Source organism: Thalia democratica, chromosome 5, assembly GCF_965202585.1.
Source record: "Thalia democratica chromosome 5, ktThaDemo2.hap1.1, whole genome shotgun sequence".
Taxonomy (NCBI): domain Eukaryota; kingdom Metazoa; phylum Chordata; class Thaliacea; order Salpida; family Salpidae; genus Thalia; species Thalia democratica.
The window spans coordinates 48,365,093-48,379,725 of NC_139169.1; the positions used below are offsets into that span (position 1 = coordinate 48,365,093).

The following is a 14,633-nucleotide window of genomic DNA, read 5'->3' on the forward strand; positions in this document are numbered from 1 at the left end:
ATTAAGTTATGTAATAAATTAGTTTAATATCTTTAGCGCCACTTATTAAAATATTTTTAAACTAATCATTTACATTTGTTTTGTACTACAAAGACTAAGCAGCTCACAGTTACTTAAAAAAGAATTCAGTACTCAATATTTCTGAAAATATTTATTTGCTAAATAAAAAACTGTGCATGGGCATAATGCAGAATAAATAGTTTTGTGTGGATTTTTTAACAATTTTTTTAAAGTTCAATATTTAGTGAGATATTACACAATATACTGAAAACAGTAAATCGACGATATCTTTAAAAATAATTTGTTTTATAAAAAATCGTACATAGGGAATGAGCAGAATATTGTTTTATACGTATAAAAAAAAATATCAAGTCAAAACTATTTGTTTATCGTTAGATTTTCTAAAAAAAACTAAAAAAAGCCATAATGTACCAAAAGGGTCCGATTGTAGATGTTCCGGAATTCCCATTTTTTTGCTAACTCAGCAAGTATGTAATTTTAAAACTGTCAAGAAATTGTTCTTAGTAACAACAAAATAATATTAACAAAAATAAAAAACAAGGAGTATTAACTAGTTATTCTAGTGACAACAGGGTGATATAATGTGAGATTGACCCTCATACTATTTATCTTCTATACAAGATTATACATTTATGTTTTTAAGCTATGATTAATTAGAAAATTTTATCATAGCTATTTATTTTCAGATTTTGTTTAGAATTTAAAAATGGCCAACAACTTCATTAAATTTATTGTTGAAATTAAAGAAAAATTTCCAGAAGGTATTTCAAATAATGATTTTGAAAAATTATTGTTAAAAAATAAAGGGATGGTACCAAATTTGCCAACCTCTTCTAAAGTTTTTTAGCCACTGAATATCCTAGGTAAGAGGGTTCTAGGTACATCAAATAGTCAAATAAATGTCCCAGGTCCAATTTCGGTTAAGAAAGGGTTGATACCAAATTTATTCAACTCTTCTAATGTCTTTGAGCCACTGAATGCTTTAGGTAGGAGCGGTCTAGGTCCAATTAAAATGAATGTCTCAGGTCCAGTTTTGGTCTAAGGAAGGTTTGGTACCTAATTTAGCTAATTCCACTGAAGTCTGTGGGCCACTGTCACCTTGTCATAATAGAACAACTAGGTTAGTGTCTTCTCCTGAGCCATCAACTAATACTGCTTCTAATGGTATTGGTGTAACAGTGTTTAAATTTAATGAAGTAGATTTGAAAAAAGATATAAATTCTCTTGCTAAAAATATAAACTAGATAATATTTTTGTAGCTAGTATGTAAACTAATTCTGATATACCTAATGCACAAATTAATAATATAATTGCTAGTAACTGTTATTTTAAATTGGATGATATTAATAAATTTAAAAAAAAATTTAAAAAAAAATTTGTTGTATAAGTAATTTTATTTTGAAAAAAAAAATTTTGCATGCATAAGCAAGTCAAAAAAAAAAAAAAAAAAGTTGTTTAAGCAATTTTTTGTTAAAAAGTGTAATTTTTTTCAAGACATACAGTTTAAATCTTTATTGAAATAGCTAGCTTTTATATTAGTCAACTTTATTTTATTTTGTTTTTAGATTATTTAGGATAAATTTGCAGATTACCTTTTTTAAAATAGTTTAAGAAAAATTCTCCTGTGATTTTTTTGTAAGAGTTTTTTATTTCTTATATTTATTTGTTAAAAATAAAAATAAATGTTGATTTTTGTTAGTATTTTATAATTTAAAAATATTTTTGTAGAGTTTTTAATAGTTTTAGTTAGATATTTGTTGGTTTAAAATTGCAACAGCTGATTGTGAGTTCACATTGGTGGCAGTGACCACACAATTGGATTGTTGTGTATTTTTTGTTTCAGCGTCGGCATATACTTGCTTGGGAATTTAATCTTCATGATTTTCCCACACTTTGTGGTTTTAATGTTGAGTTTATAACCTTGTGAGTCTTTGCCAAATGACGTGTCACCAAGGGATTTTTATTTCAGTTAAATAGATAGTTTTTTTTTGGTTAGTTTAATGTTATTTTAAAGGGGAAGGTAGAATTACCGGTGATGACAACTCACTTAAAAATACGTTTATCGTTGTAGGAGGAACAATGAGACTGATGTTTTTCTACTAAAATTCTATTTTGACTTTTAGTTTTGGGCTTATTGATTTTCCCACACTTAGTAGATTTTAATTTTGAAATTTTAACCAAGGATTATCTACAGAATAACGTTCCCACCATGGGATTTTTCAAAAAAAAGTAATAACTTTAATAACAGACATGCACCATATTTTATACTAATTAATTGTAGTATAAACAAATGGACATGACTAAAACGCCAGAGCAAGTTATGGAAACAGAGTACAGACAGCATTTGCCATCACAATTTGGGAGCCTATAGAATCAAATCTTTGACCATCTCTAATGGTTACTCCTACTTGTAGCGGCGAAACAACTAAAGTACAAAAGACTAGAGAAGGATGATGAGCCTTGGAACTTGCCCAATCAGTACCAGTTAACTGCAGATGGTTGACACATACAGAGGATCAAAAATAGCTATATTCATTGACAATGATACAAAAAGTATTAAGTTTAAAAAGTTTAAGAATTATAATTCTGTTTATTTATGTTTTATTTTGAAAAATTTACTACGTTGTAGTTCATCAAATATATATTTTTATAATTTATTGTTATTTTTCTGAACAAATGAACAGTTGAGATTACTTAACAAAAATATTTCATTCATTTTGTAAATACAATTTTGTTTTAACATAATTTTAATCAAAACAATGGTCTTGATTAATTTTTTTTTTATCAAAAAATTATATTTATTTGAAAAGACTATGCATGTTAATTATTTTCTAGAAAGTTTTCTCGTATACTTGATTAATAACTTACAATATTTAATTAAAATTTTTGTCTTCATTTTTAAACTTGTAAAGCAAGCTTTTCTTATGGTCATAGAGTAGTCTAACATTTTTTATAATATAAAAAATATTGGTTATAATATGCAAAATTCAACTATAAACTACAGTGCATATTTATTTAACTAAAAAGATTTTCTGTATTTTTTTAATATGAATTACTTTTTTTTTAAGTCATTATGTTTGTGATTTTGTTATATTTTTTCTTGAATCGGAGTACTACTTTTTTTCATTAATTTAAAGTTTTATAAGGTATAGTATTAACTCCATTAGAACCTATTGAGTTCACTAACTTTGATCGCTCATAATTCAAAAGTTACTTTGAATTTTCTTAAGCCTTTAAAAACTTCTGGTAGCTAAGTTGAAACTCTTAAAATTTGATTAACTAATGGTGGATCCCCAACCCCTACTGTTTTAATTTATAAAATATGATTTACATTTTTAAAGGGTCGCTTTTCAACCTTGTTACATTTTTATGTTAAACAAAACCGAATTGTATAATAGACTCATAGAATTAAAATATATTATCAAATTTTTTATAAATTTTCCAATAAACTAATTTAAGGGCATAGGGGGACTAAATTTTTTTTTTTCAAATTTTGTCTGTTTTTGTTTATAATCAGATAATATACTTGTTACACTTTACCGCTTGTTAGATATAAAAGTAGCTAAGAAGATATAAGGGACCAAAGTTAGATTCAGAGTAGTTGTTTATAAATTTTAAACAACATGTTAGAAACAGATTTTTAATTTTTTTTTTAATAAAAAATATTTCATTTTTTAATAATTTCTATTATAAAATTTTTGATGCCATTTTGTTTTAAACAAAAAAAGTTAGAAATTTAAATTATGAGCTAAAATCACTAATAAAATTTAAACTAGCAATAGGTTGACTTATTTTATGATTATTAGTATTTTTTATCTTAATATTATTGTTATTTATTTATTTTTACTATTTATTTATTTTTTTCAAAAAGAAAAAAATTATTTACTATTTTCAGTGTTTTTTGTGGTTGTTTACATTATTATTTTGGTATAGTTAAACTCATACATTTAAACATTTATTCAAGTTTGTAAAAAAAAAAAAAGATAGTTTTATACTATTTTTTAGTTTAAGCATTTATTTTTATGGAAACAGCTTTATTTTACTTTTTTTTTAATATTGCAGCTTTTTTTCTTTAATTTTTTTTTTCAATGTTATAGCTTTATTTTACTGTTAATTATTTTTGGATAATTTAAAATAAGTTGGTAGTAGAGTCGAAATTCTTAAACACACATAAAAAAAAAAAAAAAATATTTTTTTTTTTGAGAAAAATATTAAATGTTGGTTGTAAAGTTTAATAATCTCATTTTGCATAGAGCTCTTCGTTTTAGAGTTTAAATTTCTTTTTCATTTTTAGCCCATTATAGTTTTTATTAAGTTTGGGTATGCAACTCGATGACCGAGAGGTATTTTTGCTATCCAGGTCATTAAACCAAAAAAATTATTGATCAAATTTTAACCAAGTTTGTTCTAAAATACATTTCATGATATTTTAAATTATTTTGCTTTTAAAATGAAGGACGAGATAGGTTTTCAATGAATTTGTTTTATTTATGAGAAAATTGCCCTTAAAATTTTCAATTCTTTATAGTTGTATCCGAATTATTTTACAAAAATTGTTATATCTCAAAAGTAATTAGTTATTAGTTTTGTAAAAACTATCTTATAGTATATAACTTAAGCTTTGAAATGTAAGGCTTATTTATTTATTTATTTATTTAAAATGTTAGTACCCCTTATGCCCTTAACATTTAAAAAATTTAATAATTAATATTTGCTAGTTACTTCTTTCAAAATTAATGTTATAAATTTTTCATGTTAACAAAAAACTAGCTTTTGAAAAAAGGAAGACAGAATTTTAACCTTTTACAATGTAAATCGTTCGATAACCTTTAATCTTGGTGTCAAAATTCCAAAAAAAAAAACCGGTTAGGACTATTTAAAAATTAAATGCTTTTCTTTCTATCAAGCTGCAAGCTATAAATTAAAGTTTTTAATCATTATACATTTATTACGGCCAAAATGAAACCTAAATTTTTCTTTTTATTAATATATTAAAATTAACTTTATATAAAGTTGTTTATGTAAAAAATATTAAGTATAGTGTAAAAAGTGTAAATGTTAAGTATAGTTAAAGTATTATAATGATTTTGAAAATAATTAAAACAAATTTTACAAATTCAATAAAAAAAATACTAAAAATTTGTAGTTTTATGATAATTTTTATGTTCAATAGTTAGCCTGGCTTGTATCTTATATGCTTAAGTTGACTAGGCTATTTATTTCATAAACTATACAGTTTTAGTTTAGAAAATAAGTAAAATAATAATAAAAGTCTAAATTTTAGACTGTATATTAAATTTTAAGATTTTTGTTTAATTTAGTACAAACTTGATTTAATTAGCTTTATAATTAAAAATAAACTTAATCTTAATTCTTAAGTTCTTACTACAAAAGAGTTCTTATTGATGAAAATCGATTTTAAAATGTAAATACCAATAATTTTCTTCTAAATTTTGTACTATAACCGAAATTTTAATTTCTAAACGTCAGTTTATTTCTTAAATAAAAATGTTAAGTCTATGTCATAACATTTGCTTTAAAAAAAATATCGTTGATTTAAAATTTGTTTGTCAATTGTAATTTTACTTTAAAACTCAAATTTAATTTTTACTCATTTTTATTATCTGATCAAACTATTAATATTTAATTTTGTTTAGTTATATATTTATTTTTCTAAATTTAAGTTAAACTTATTTAAAAAATTTAACCCTAAAAAATAATGAATATTTATGTTTCATAGTATGAACTTGATATTAGTGAAATATGCAAACTGAGTGTATTATCGGTTTGTATATTTAACCTTTCGAATTTATTTTTTTCTTCATTTAACCCTCAATAAGCGGTTTTCAGATTAGATTTTGCGATATGATGATAAATATTACAATAGATAATAATTATATTTTGTCTCTGATTGTTCAGTTATAATTTACTATTTAAACATTTGAAGTTTTGTCACTGATTTGAATTTTTTGAGCTTGTGTTTGTCCCTGATATTAAATTTTAATAAACTAATGATAGTAGGGGATTTCCGGAATTTCTACAAAATGACTCTTTTTTCTATGGATTACAGCACCATTTATACCAACCCAATATAAAAATAAAATAATATTTCATAAACTAGATACTCTAAGCTAAAAGATAATGTATAAAACATTATTGTAGAAGTAACGATTAGGATGCGGATGAGCGTCAAAGCTACAGAACTTTAGTAAAAACCGTAAAAGTTGTACCTTAAATGGAATGCTGCACTTGAGGTTTTGCTTACAAAATCCCCTTCTATAAAAGTTAATGTGAAACAACTGGGGTGAGTTAATTAATTTTCAAAATATTGGGTAAAGTGGGTTAGGGATAAGGAAATGGATTTACAAACTTAAATGAGTTAAATAATTATAAAATAAATCTAGTTTTGATAAATGTAAATTATATGCATGTTTTTCAATGCACCCAAACAGTATAGCATAGCAGTTAACTACTTATTGCTTTTCATTTCAAACTCCAAAATAGCTAGTATAAAATTGAAGTTGTGGCCCACTTTGGGAAGCCCTGGTCATGTGTAAGTTTCAAACTTTCCTGTCATACTTTGTGTTTCAGAACTACCCTTAAATTTGCCAAAGATCATCTTTTTTTGCTCTTCATTATGAACTCAAGAATATCTAGTGTAAATTTAAAATGATAGCATTATGGCCCCTGTAGCCCCTTTGCAACTTATGTTTGCTAAATTTTTTAAATGGCCCTAATAATTAAACCCTTGTATAGATAGACTTTGTTTAATTTAGATTTTAGTACCACACTGAACATGACATTATTCAAACATTAAAAAAATTTTAAATATATATATTTTTAAAATTTAATTTTACAATTTACATATAAAACAAACTGAAATTTTTAAATTGCTAGTGTTACAAAAAAAAAGATATATTTTTTTGCAAACTTTTAACATACAATGTGGTACATTTAAGATGCATCCACTTAAAGCAGCTCTCACAAAATGGTAAGCTATCTAGACAAGTAAGTTTTTTAAAACAAGTTTTGAAATAATAATCATTGTAACAGGTTTTAAATCTAGTTCATTTACATAAATGATACAAAAAAGATTTTCATTGTTAGCATACAAATTAAACTAGGGCCAAGATAATCCACAACTATTTAAATTAACTTAACTATACATTTATTAGTATAAGTAGAATCCACATGTAGAGTTTTTAAGTTTTTATGATATACTTTACAGACATTATCAACATCAATAAAGGCAGAACTAATTGCCTCATGTTTTAAACAACTCATGTAAAAAAAAACACTTTTTATTTAAAAACAATGAAATAAATAACTATTTATCTATTTTGAGAACTTTTTAAGACTTTCAATAAAGTTAAATACAAAAGCTTGTGAATCATCAGATTTATAGTTCATAGTACATTTTTCACCCAAGCATACTTCCAACTATTTTCCTTTTATAACTTCCTAGCATGACCGATTAAATTCCTACTAGCTATTGTCAGACTCTCATTAACAAAACCATACTAGCATTTACACCCCTAAAAGAAGATTAGCCAAATTTTTTGTTCTTCATGATATTTTCCTTTAGGTCCCCTAATAAATACCACTTTAATAGGTTTAAGCCTAAGGGGTGGATCCAACAGTTTTATTCACAAAATTAACATTGACTCTTATGAAAACCTTAAGTATGAACTACAAGCCAGTTTATTTAGAATTTTAATTTAACTTTTGAGACATTGTAATTTTCATAGAATGTTTCCAATACAAATGTATAAACCACAAAATTTTTGTTGTTAATTTTGTCAAAAGTTTTGAAATTCATAAAAAATTTATCTTCCCTGTTATTTTTTGAGCTAATTCCTCAAACTTTTAGGAAACATTTCTTTTCAAATTTTAAAAGATTTTCAGTGTTTAGATTACGAAATAAAATAAAAAACTTTTAGATGAAAAAAAAGGTAGTTGTTTTAGTGAAACTTTTATTTTTAAAAGTTATGTAAATTCCTGCATTGAAAACCATTAAATACTAGTACAGGACTTGATGTAAAAATTTGAAAAATGTTGGTTAAAAAGTGAAAAAGAAAATAGGTTTTTAGTGAAGTAGTTTTTTTTTTGCTTTACAGTTCACTGACTTTGATCTCTTATATCTCAAAAGTTGCTTTAAATTTTATTAAGCGATTATAACATCTGATTGCTAAGATGAAATTCTAAAAATAAGACTAACTTTAAGAAATAAAAGTAAACCCTTTATGGCCTTAAACATCCCACATCCCATCCTTCTTTTTTTGTTTGGTAACAGCTTTGATTGATCTCATTCTCCTTAAGCTACCAACTTTGTTTGTCTCCACCTTTGCATCAACTTTCTTAAGTAAACTCATTAGTACACAATTTATTCATTATGTTAGCTTATTATGGCTGGTTAAATTAAGTGTAAAAATTGTGAGTGTGTACATTTTTTCTTTCTATACAAAAGAAATAAGTAAGACAAATCTTTTTTTTGTTTTTGAATATCAGCAATTTTTTAATTTTCTTTTTACCACTTTTGAATAAAGCATATAGAAAAAGAATTTCAAAAGTTTAATCATCTACATCTGGAATGATTTATATTTTTTTTTTGCATTTCAATATTTTTTAATATTCTAAAATTTAGTTATCTTTTTCCTGAAAGTTTAATATTTTACAAAACTTATATTAAATAAACTACTAATAATTACAAGGTTGGCATTCAACCTGAAATTTGAAAACTAATGTATAAAAAACTTGGTAAACCACAAATTTTGAAGATTTTTTAGAGTTTCACTTCAAAAAATTTTTAGATTATATTTAATAAAAAATACAAAAAAAAAAGTTATTTTTTGACACAAAAGTTTAAAAGTAGCAATTTAGTATTTTTTTAGTAATTTGTATACAATTTTTAACTTTAAAAGTATATTTGTACTAAAAAGAAACAAGAAAACTTGTTACTTTAATAGTCTATAAGAAATTTATAAAAAAAAACAATCTTCCTCCTGCAAATTTTTTATTGTTAATTATATTGGTTTAAACCAATTCATCAAATGTTCTTCAGTTGAATAAATATTTTTTTATTTGTATACAGGTAAAAAAATAGTAAATATGATGACTGCTAGGCCTCTTCAGAAAGTTTTTTTACCTTTAAGGAAAAACACAAAGAAAAATCAGAGTCATCAGCCTTATGTTCAAAACAGAATGAGTTACAATTATGAAGAGGAAGATGACTATGGGGAGATTTCTTTTCCCCAGTTTAGATTTCCACAGAATTGTGTTGAAGGATCCAGCTCAGAGGCCACTTGTTCTAAAGTATACCAAAAAAGATATTTTTCTCCTCACTATGACGACAGAAAATCTAAATTAGTCCAAAAAAATTCTAAAAATGTTGTAGAGAAAAACAAAATGTCATCTAATATTGAACCTATGTCTAAATGCCCTTTTTTGTTAAATACATCTAAAACATCAAATCAATGTAAAGCATTGTTAAACATGAACAATAAGCCCCCACCAATTCCTAAGAAGCCTCACCATTTGAGGTATGCTTACAATGCAACAGTGGCACCCCCTTTACCACCACGTATTGTCAACCTAAATGCTATCCAACAAAGGAGACAATTAAATGATGAGTATTTTGAAAATATAAGAAAGGAGGTAAAAGAAAAACCAAATAGTACCATTAGACAAGAATATGTAAGTGTTAGAATTCCTGGAACAGAGAGAAGACCTTACTGGACAATTGAAGATTCCCAATCAGCTATGGGATCTTCTAAAGTTTCTTCCACCCAAAAAAGAAGTTCCAAGACAGTTACAACTTCATCAAAAAGTGAACTTTTAGAAAGCTTGACTCAATTAAAGTATGCTGCTTGGTACTGGGCTGACTTATCATGGGAAGAAGCTGAAATTTTGCTTTCTTGTCAATCTGAACCAGGTTTTTATTTTTTCAAGATAATTTTTATAAAATTGTTATATAGTTATTAGAATAAAAAATAAAAGACTGTTACATAATTCATTAAGTATAACTAAAACATTAAAAAAAAAATATTGTAAGTTTAAATTAAGCCCATTTAATGATATAGTTAGTAAGTTTTTTAATTGAATCTAAAATTTAAGTAAAATCTCAAAAAAGTTTACTATGTATAAAAAATTTTCAGCAAAATTTATTCTTTATATTTCTAATACATCTGTAAAAAAATAATTACAGATATTTAAAAAGCAAAGTTAAAATGTAAGGTAATATTTTATGATTAAATTAAGTTTTGTACAACACAAATTTTAGACTTATAAAAACTCAAGATGTTTTAAACATTTGAATATGATTTTGTTTCAAACAAGTAAAGTACAATATGTATAAATATTTGAGTATGTCAATATTGGATTAATCAATTGTTTCTCAGAATAATTAAAGATTTTTTCATGTAAATAAACATAACTAAAATAAAGTTTTTTAAGCAATACCATCTTTTAGCAATCTTAAAAAAATAATTTATTTAAAAAATATAACAAAACACATTTTATGTTTTCTTAAACTTATTTGAGTATAATCGTAACAATTCTTGTTAAAAATTGTATAATACTAAGTTAAACTGAATAGAAATTGAAGTAAAATTATACTGTAGTTTAAAGTTTTGAAATATTAAATGAAGAAATAATCAAATATAAAAATTAACTAAATGCTTATTCTATAGAGCTTTGCTGTACTAATAAAATAGCTCTATAGAATAAGCATTTAGTTAATTTTTACACTTGATTATTACCTCATTTTAAAATTTTGAACTACAGTATAATTTTATTTTATTTTGAATTCAGTTTAATTTAGTAAGATATAATTTTTGACAAGACTTACTACGAAAATACTCAAATAAATTTAAGAAAAAATTAAATGTGTTTTGTTATATTTTTTAAAATAAATTATGCACCGGAAAAAAGCTGTTCAAAAAAAAAGAACTATAAGTAAAGTTTGTTTTCTTTATAATTTTTAAAATATTTGTTATATTTTGAAACTTAACTTAGTAATTGAAAATTTTTTGAAAATAGTATCTTCCTTAACTTTATCTTTGAAAATACTAAAAACTAAATTATTAAATAAAACTAATAAATACCTAAATAATTATATAAATAAGTACAAAGCATCCTTGCTAATCCAGCAATGTTGGATAAGCCTTTGACTGAGTATGAACAAAGAATCAATTTTTAAATATTGTACCATTTTTTATTTTATGCAATTCATTTAATGGATACACACACTAAATTTTTGACTAACTGATTTTAATTCTTTTTAAAAAACAAAAAACTAGCGTTTAGCTTTATGACACATATGTACTTGTATTTTAAAATCTTATTTTTGTAATAAACTATTTAAAAGCCCTTTAAGTGGGCTTTGTAGAAGGTGTTCAAGTTTGAATAGCCACCTTGTTTTGATAATATATATATATATATATATATAATAATTTTGTAATATTTGTTACATAATTAAAGATTATTTTTTAATTAAATTTAAAAACTTCAAACTAAATAACAGGTTCATTTGTGGTTAGAGACAGTAATGATTCACATCATATTCTTGCACTGACAGTAAAATCTACTGATTCAACATACCATCACATTAGAGTTCAGCATACTGAAGGTTTTTTATACTTTTCTAAACAATTTTTTCCATTAAAATAGTATGGTGTTTTACTTAAAACATATGAAGATCTATAAATTTTAATCTACTTTTTCAGCAGTTGTATAAATGTTAAGTTCTGAAGTATATCAGTCATAAAATGTTTTAGGTTGTTTTTTTTTTCATATTATTGTAGGAATTTTTTTAATAAGTTTTAAATATAGTTTGCAGCTTAATCTAAATAAAGAAAAACTACTTATTTTATTTTTATTCTTCACAACACTTTTCAACACAACCTTCTACCAGTAACTTAAAGCTAACTTATCAAAACTACAGGTAAGTTTCAATTGACTGAACCCAAATATAACCAGAACAGTGCAGCTACTATGTTCTGCAGGCATGCCAACATAATCAAGTTTATAGAATTGGCATGTGAACAATCTAAATCAGGGACATTTAATTATTTTGTAAGACCAACTACTCTTGGTCAAGCTCCAATTCCTATTAAGTTAGTTGTATTTTTTGAAACCTTTCATATGATTTACTTATTCTTTTGTATATTATTTAAGAATTTAAAAAAGTAGTCTAATACTGTTACAAAACGTTTTAAACCTGTGTCAGAATATAACTAGAATCTATTGATGTATCTAACTATTTTTCAAAACAAAGCTTTTAAACTAATTTAAATATTTCCTTATAAAACGAAAGTTTGTGAATAATATTGTTTTTTTTAATCTAAATAAAGTTAAACAATTAGAATTGAAAAAATAACGTAGAGGTAAAATTTAAAACAAAAAATTGTTCTCATACTTAAAAATATTAGTTTATAATTTACATTTATAACTCTTAATAGTTTAATTAGTTTTTTATAAAATTAGTTTTGGGTGCATGGCAATTTAAGTTATGACAATTCAAATTTCCGACAATTAAAGTTCTAATAAATCTGAGTTGTTGTATGTTATTTATTTTAATAAATTTATTTTTAGTTTTTTTTTTTTAACTTTATTATTTAGTGATCTAACTGGATCAAGATCCAGTTAATTTAGAAATTTCATGATTCTGATTTTGGCAAAAAATAGCCAGATCCAGCTGGAATTAGACCATCATAAAATTTTAATTTTTTTCAATTTAAAATAATTTTTATTTAGCCCCCTTAAATTTTTTGTAAGAATTTCAATGGTCATGTAACCAATAGATTTATAACAAGTTGACTTTTTTTATGAAAATTCATTTGAGAAAAAAAAAAAATGTTATAAATGTTTTAGATTAAGAATTTTGTCTATTTAATTTTATTCCGTTTACTTAAGCTTAAGTCTTGATCGATCAATAGATTCGAATGTAAAATAGAATGTTTTAGAACCATTAGTAAACTTTATCTATTTATAATGACGGTCAAGTTCAAATTAAATAAGAAAATGTATTTTATTGCTTTAGATTGTGATACATACTCTAAAAAATCACTTTGAAATCTTATTTTAAAACAGTTCCCTATTTTTTAAGTTTATTTAATATTTTAATAAAACTAAGTTTTTCATAAATTATTAAGAGACTTAACAATATTCAATTTACTTAATACCTTTCTTTGGTATAAACATCTTTTAGTTTAGATATAAAAGGTAATTGTTATACGTCCTAGTTATCTAGCTTTTTCTTCTTGTTAACTTGTTTTACTGATAATTTATTGTTTTTAGATATCTAAAGTATTTATTTGTCTTAAAAGACGTACCTAAACTAGTAAAATGAGTTAGTTCTACTAGTTTAAATTTATAAAAACTGAATTTTAGTTTTAATCAACTATAAACAACATTTAACTAAAAATTTTTAAAAGGTGGTATTTATTAGTAAACTTTTTAACAACTACTTACTAAAATTTTGTTTTATTCGAGTTAAAGTTAAACAGTGAAAAATTTTAATTTAAAATATCTTTTCAACATAATCATAAAAAGTAAGACTTACTAAAGATTCAATTGCTAACAGGTTACTAAATCCAGTTTCAAGGTTTTCAAAAGTAAAGTCTCTTCAGCATATGTGCCGGCTTGCTATTAGAAATTTGGTAGCAAGACATCGCATCTGCGAATTAAATGTCCCTTATGTAATTGCCAACTACATCAGTAAGTCACCTTATTTCGATCCTGTTGAAGATCTTTCAACAGAGGCTAGAAATAAGCTAAATCCAAAAAAGCCTATATTTTGAATGTCTTTATAAGTTTTTAATTATTTTGATACTAAATAACACTTTCTGCTTTCAAAACTTTATTTATAAGAATTTTAACGAAGTAAAAATAAAGTATATTATCAACTTTTTTTGTTTTATCTAAGTATATTTTTAGTATATTTAAAAGAAATAATAATATGATTATACAAAATACTCATTATAAAATTTTTGAATTAATTTATATTACAGTGTTAAAAAATATATATATATATAGTATTAGAGTTAGTTAAAACTTCAAAAACTTTTTTGTAAAAACCTTATAAGGTAAAAATTCTTTAATAAAAACCCAAATAAATTAGTCTTTAAGTTAAGTAGAAAATTAAAAGCCACTTTTTTTCAATTTATACTTGTTTTATATTTTTATTTGACAATTATGAAATTTTTATTTAATTAGATAACATCTATTTGTTTGTGTAATAGTTATGATATTGTTGAAATTTTTTTAATAGTAAGTTAAATTCAAAAAAAATTCGATTTTATTTCCAAATTAACAGCTATATAATGATTTTTTTTACCAACACAAAGTACATTATGCATAAATTCTTTTTAATATGATATCTAATTTTAAAATGTAGAAATTTGTTAAAACTTTTCAATAATTTTTATCTTTCAAATAATAATGTTTTTTGTAATGGTTAAGTTTTAGTTAGATTTTATTGTACTTTATTTAACTCCCTAAGTTTTCAAATAAATGTTTGTGCTCTTTTCTTACTGACTTTACAAAAAATGTTTAAGAAGAGGCTATAACATTTTTTGCAGATCTTCTTGAATTTATTTTTAAATTAAAACGTT

The 14,633-nt window shown here is 23.7% G+C and overlaps 1 protein-coding gene across 1 annotated transcript; it reads left to right on the forward strand.

Annotated features, from left to right (window-relative positions):
• Positions 1–6,170: 6,170 nt before the first annotated feature.
• On the forward strand, positions 6,171–14,125 carry LOC145835867 (uncharacterized). The gene is made up of 5 exons (XM_082943610.1): positions 6,171–6,325; positions 9,113–9,952; positions 11,543–11,647; positions 11,963–12,134; positions 13,604–14,125. The coding sequence occupies exons 2-5, from the start codon at positions 9,130–9,132 to the stop codon at positions 13,818–13,820; spliced, it is 1,317 nt and encodes a 438-aa protein (XP_082799736.1). The 5' UTR covers positions 6,171–6,325; positions 9,113–9,129; the 3' UTR covers positions 13,821–14,125.
• Positions 14,126–14,633: the final 508 nt, after the last annotated feature.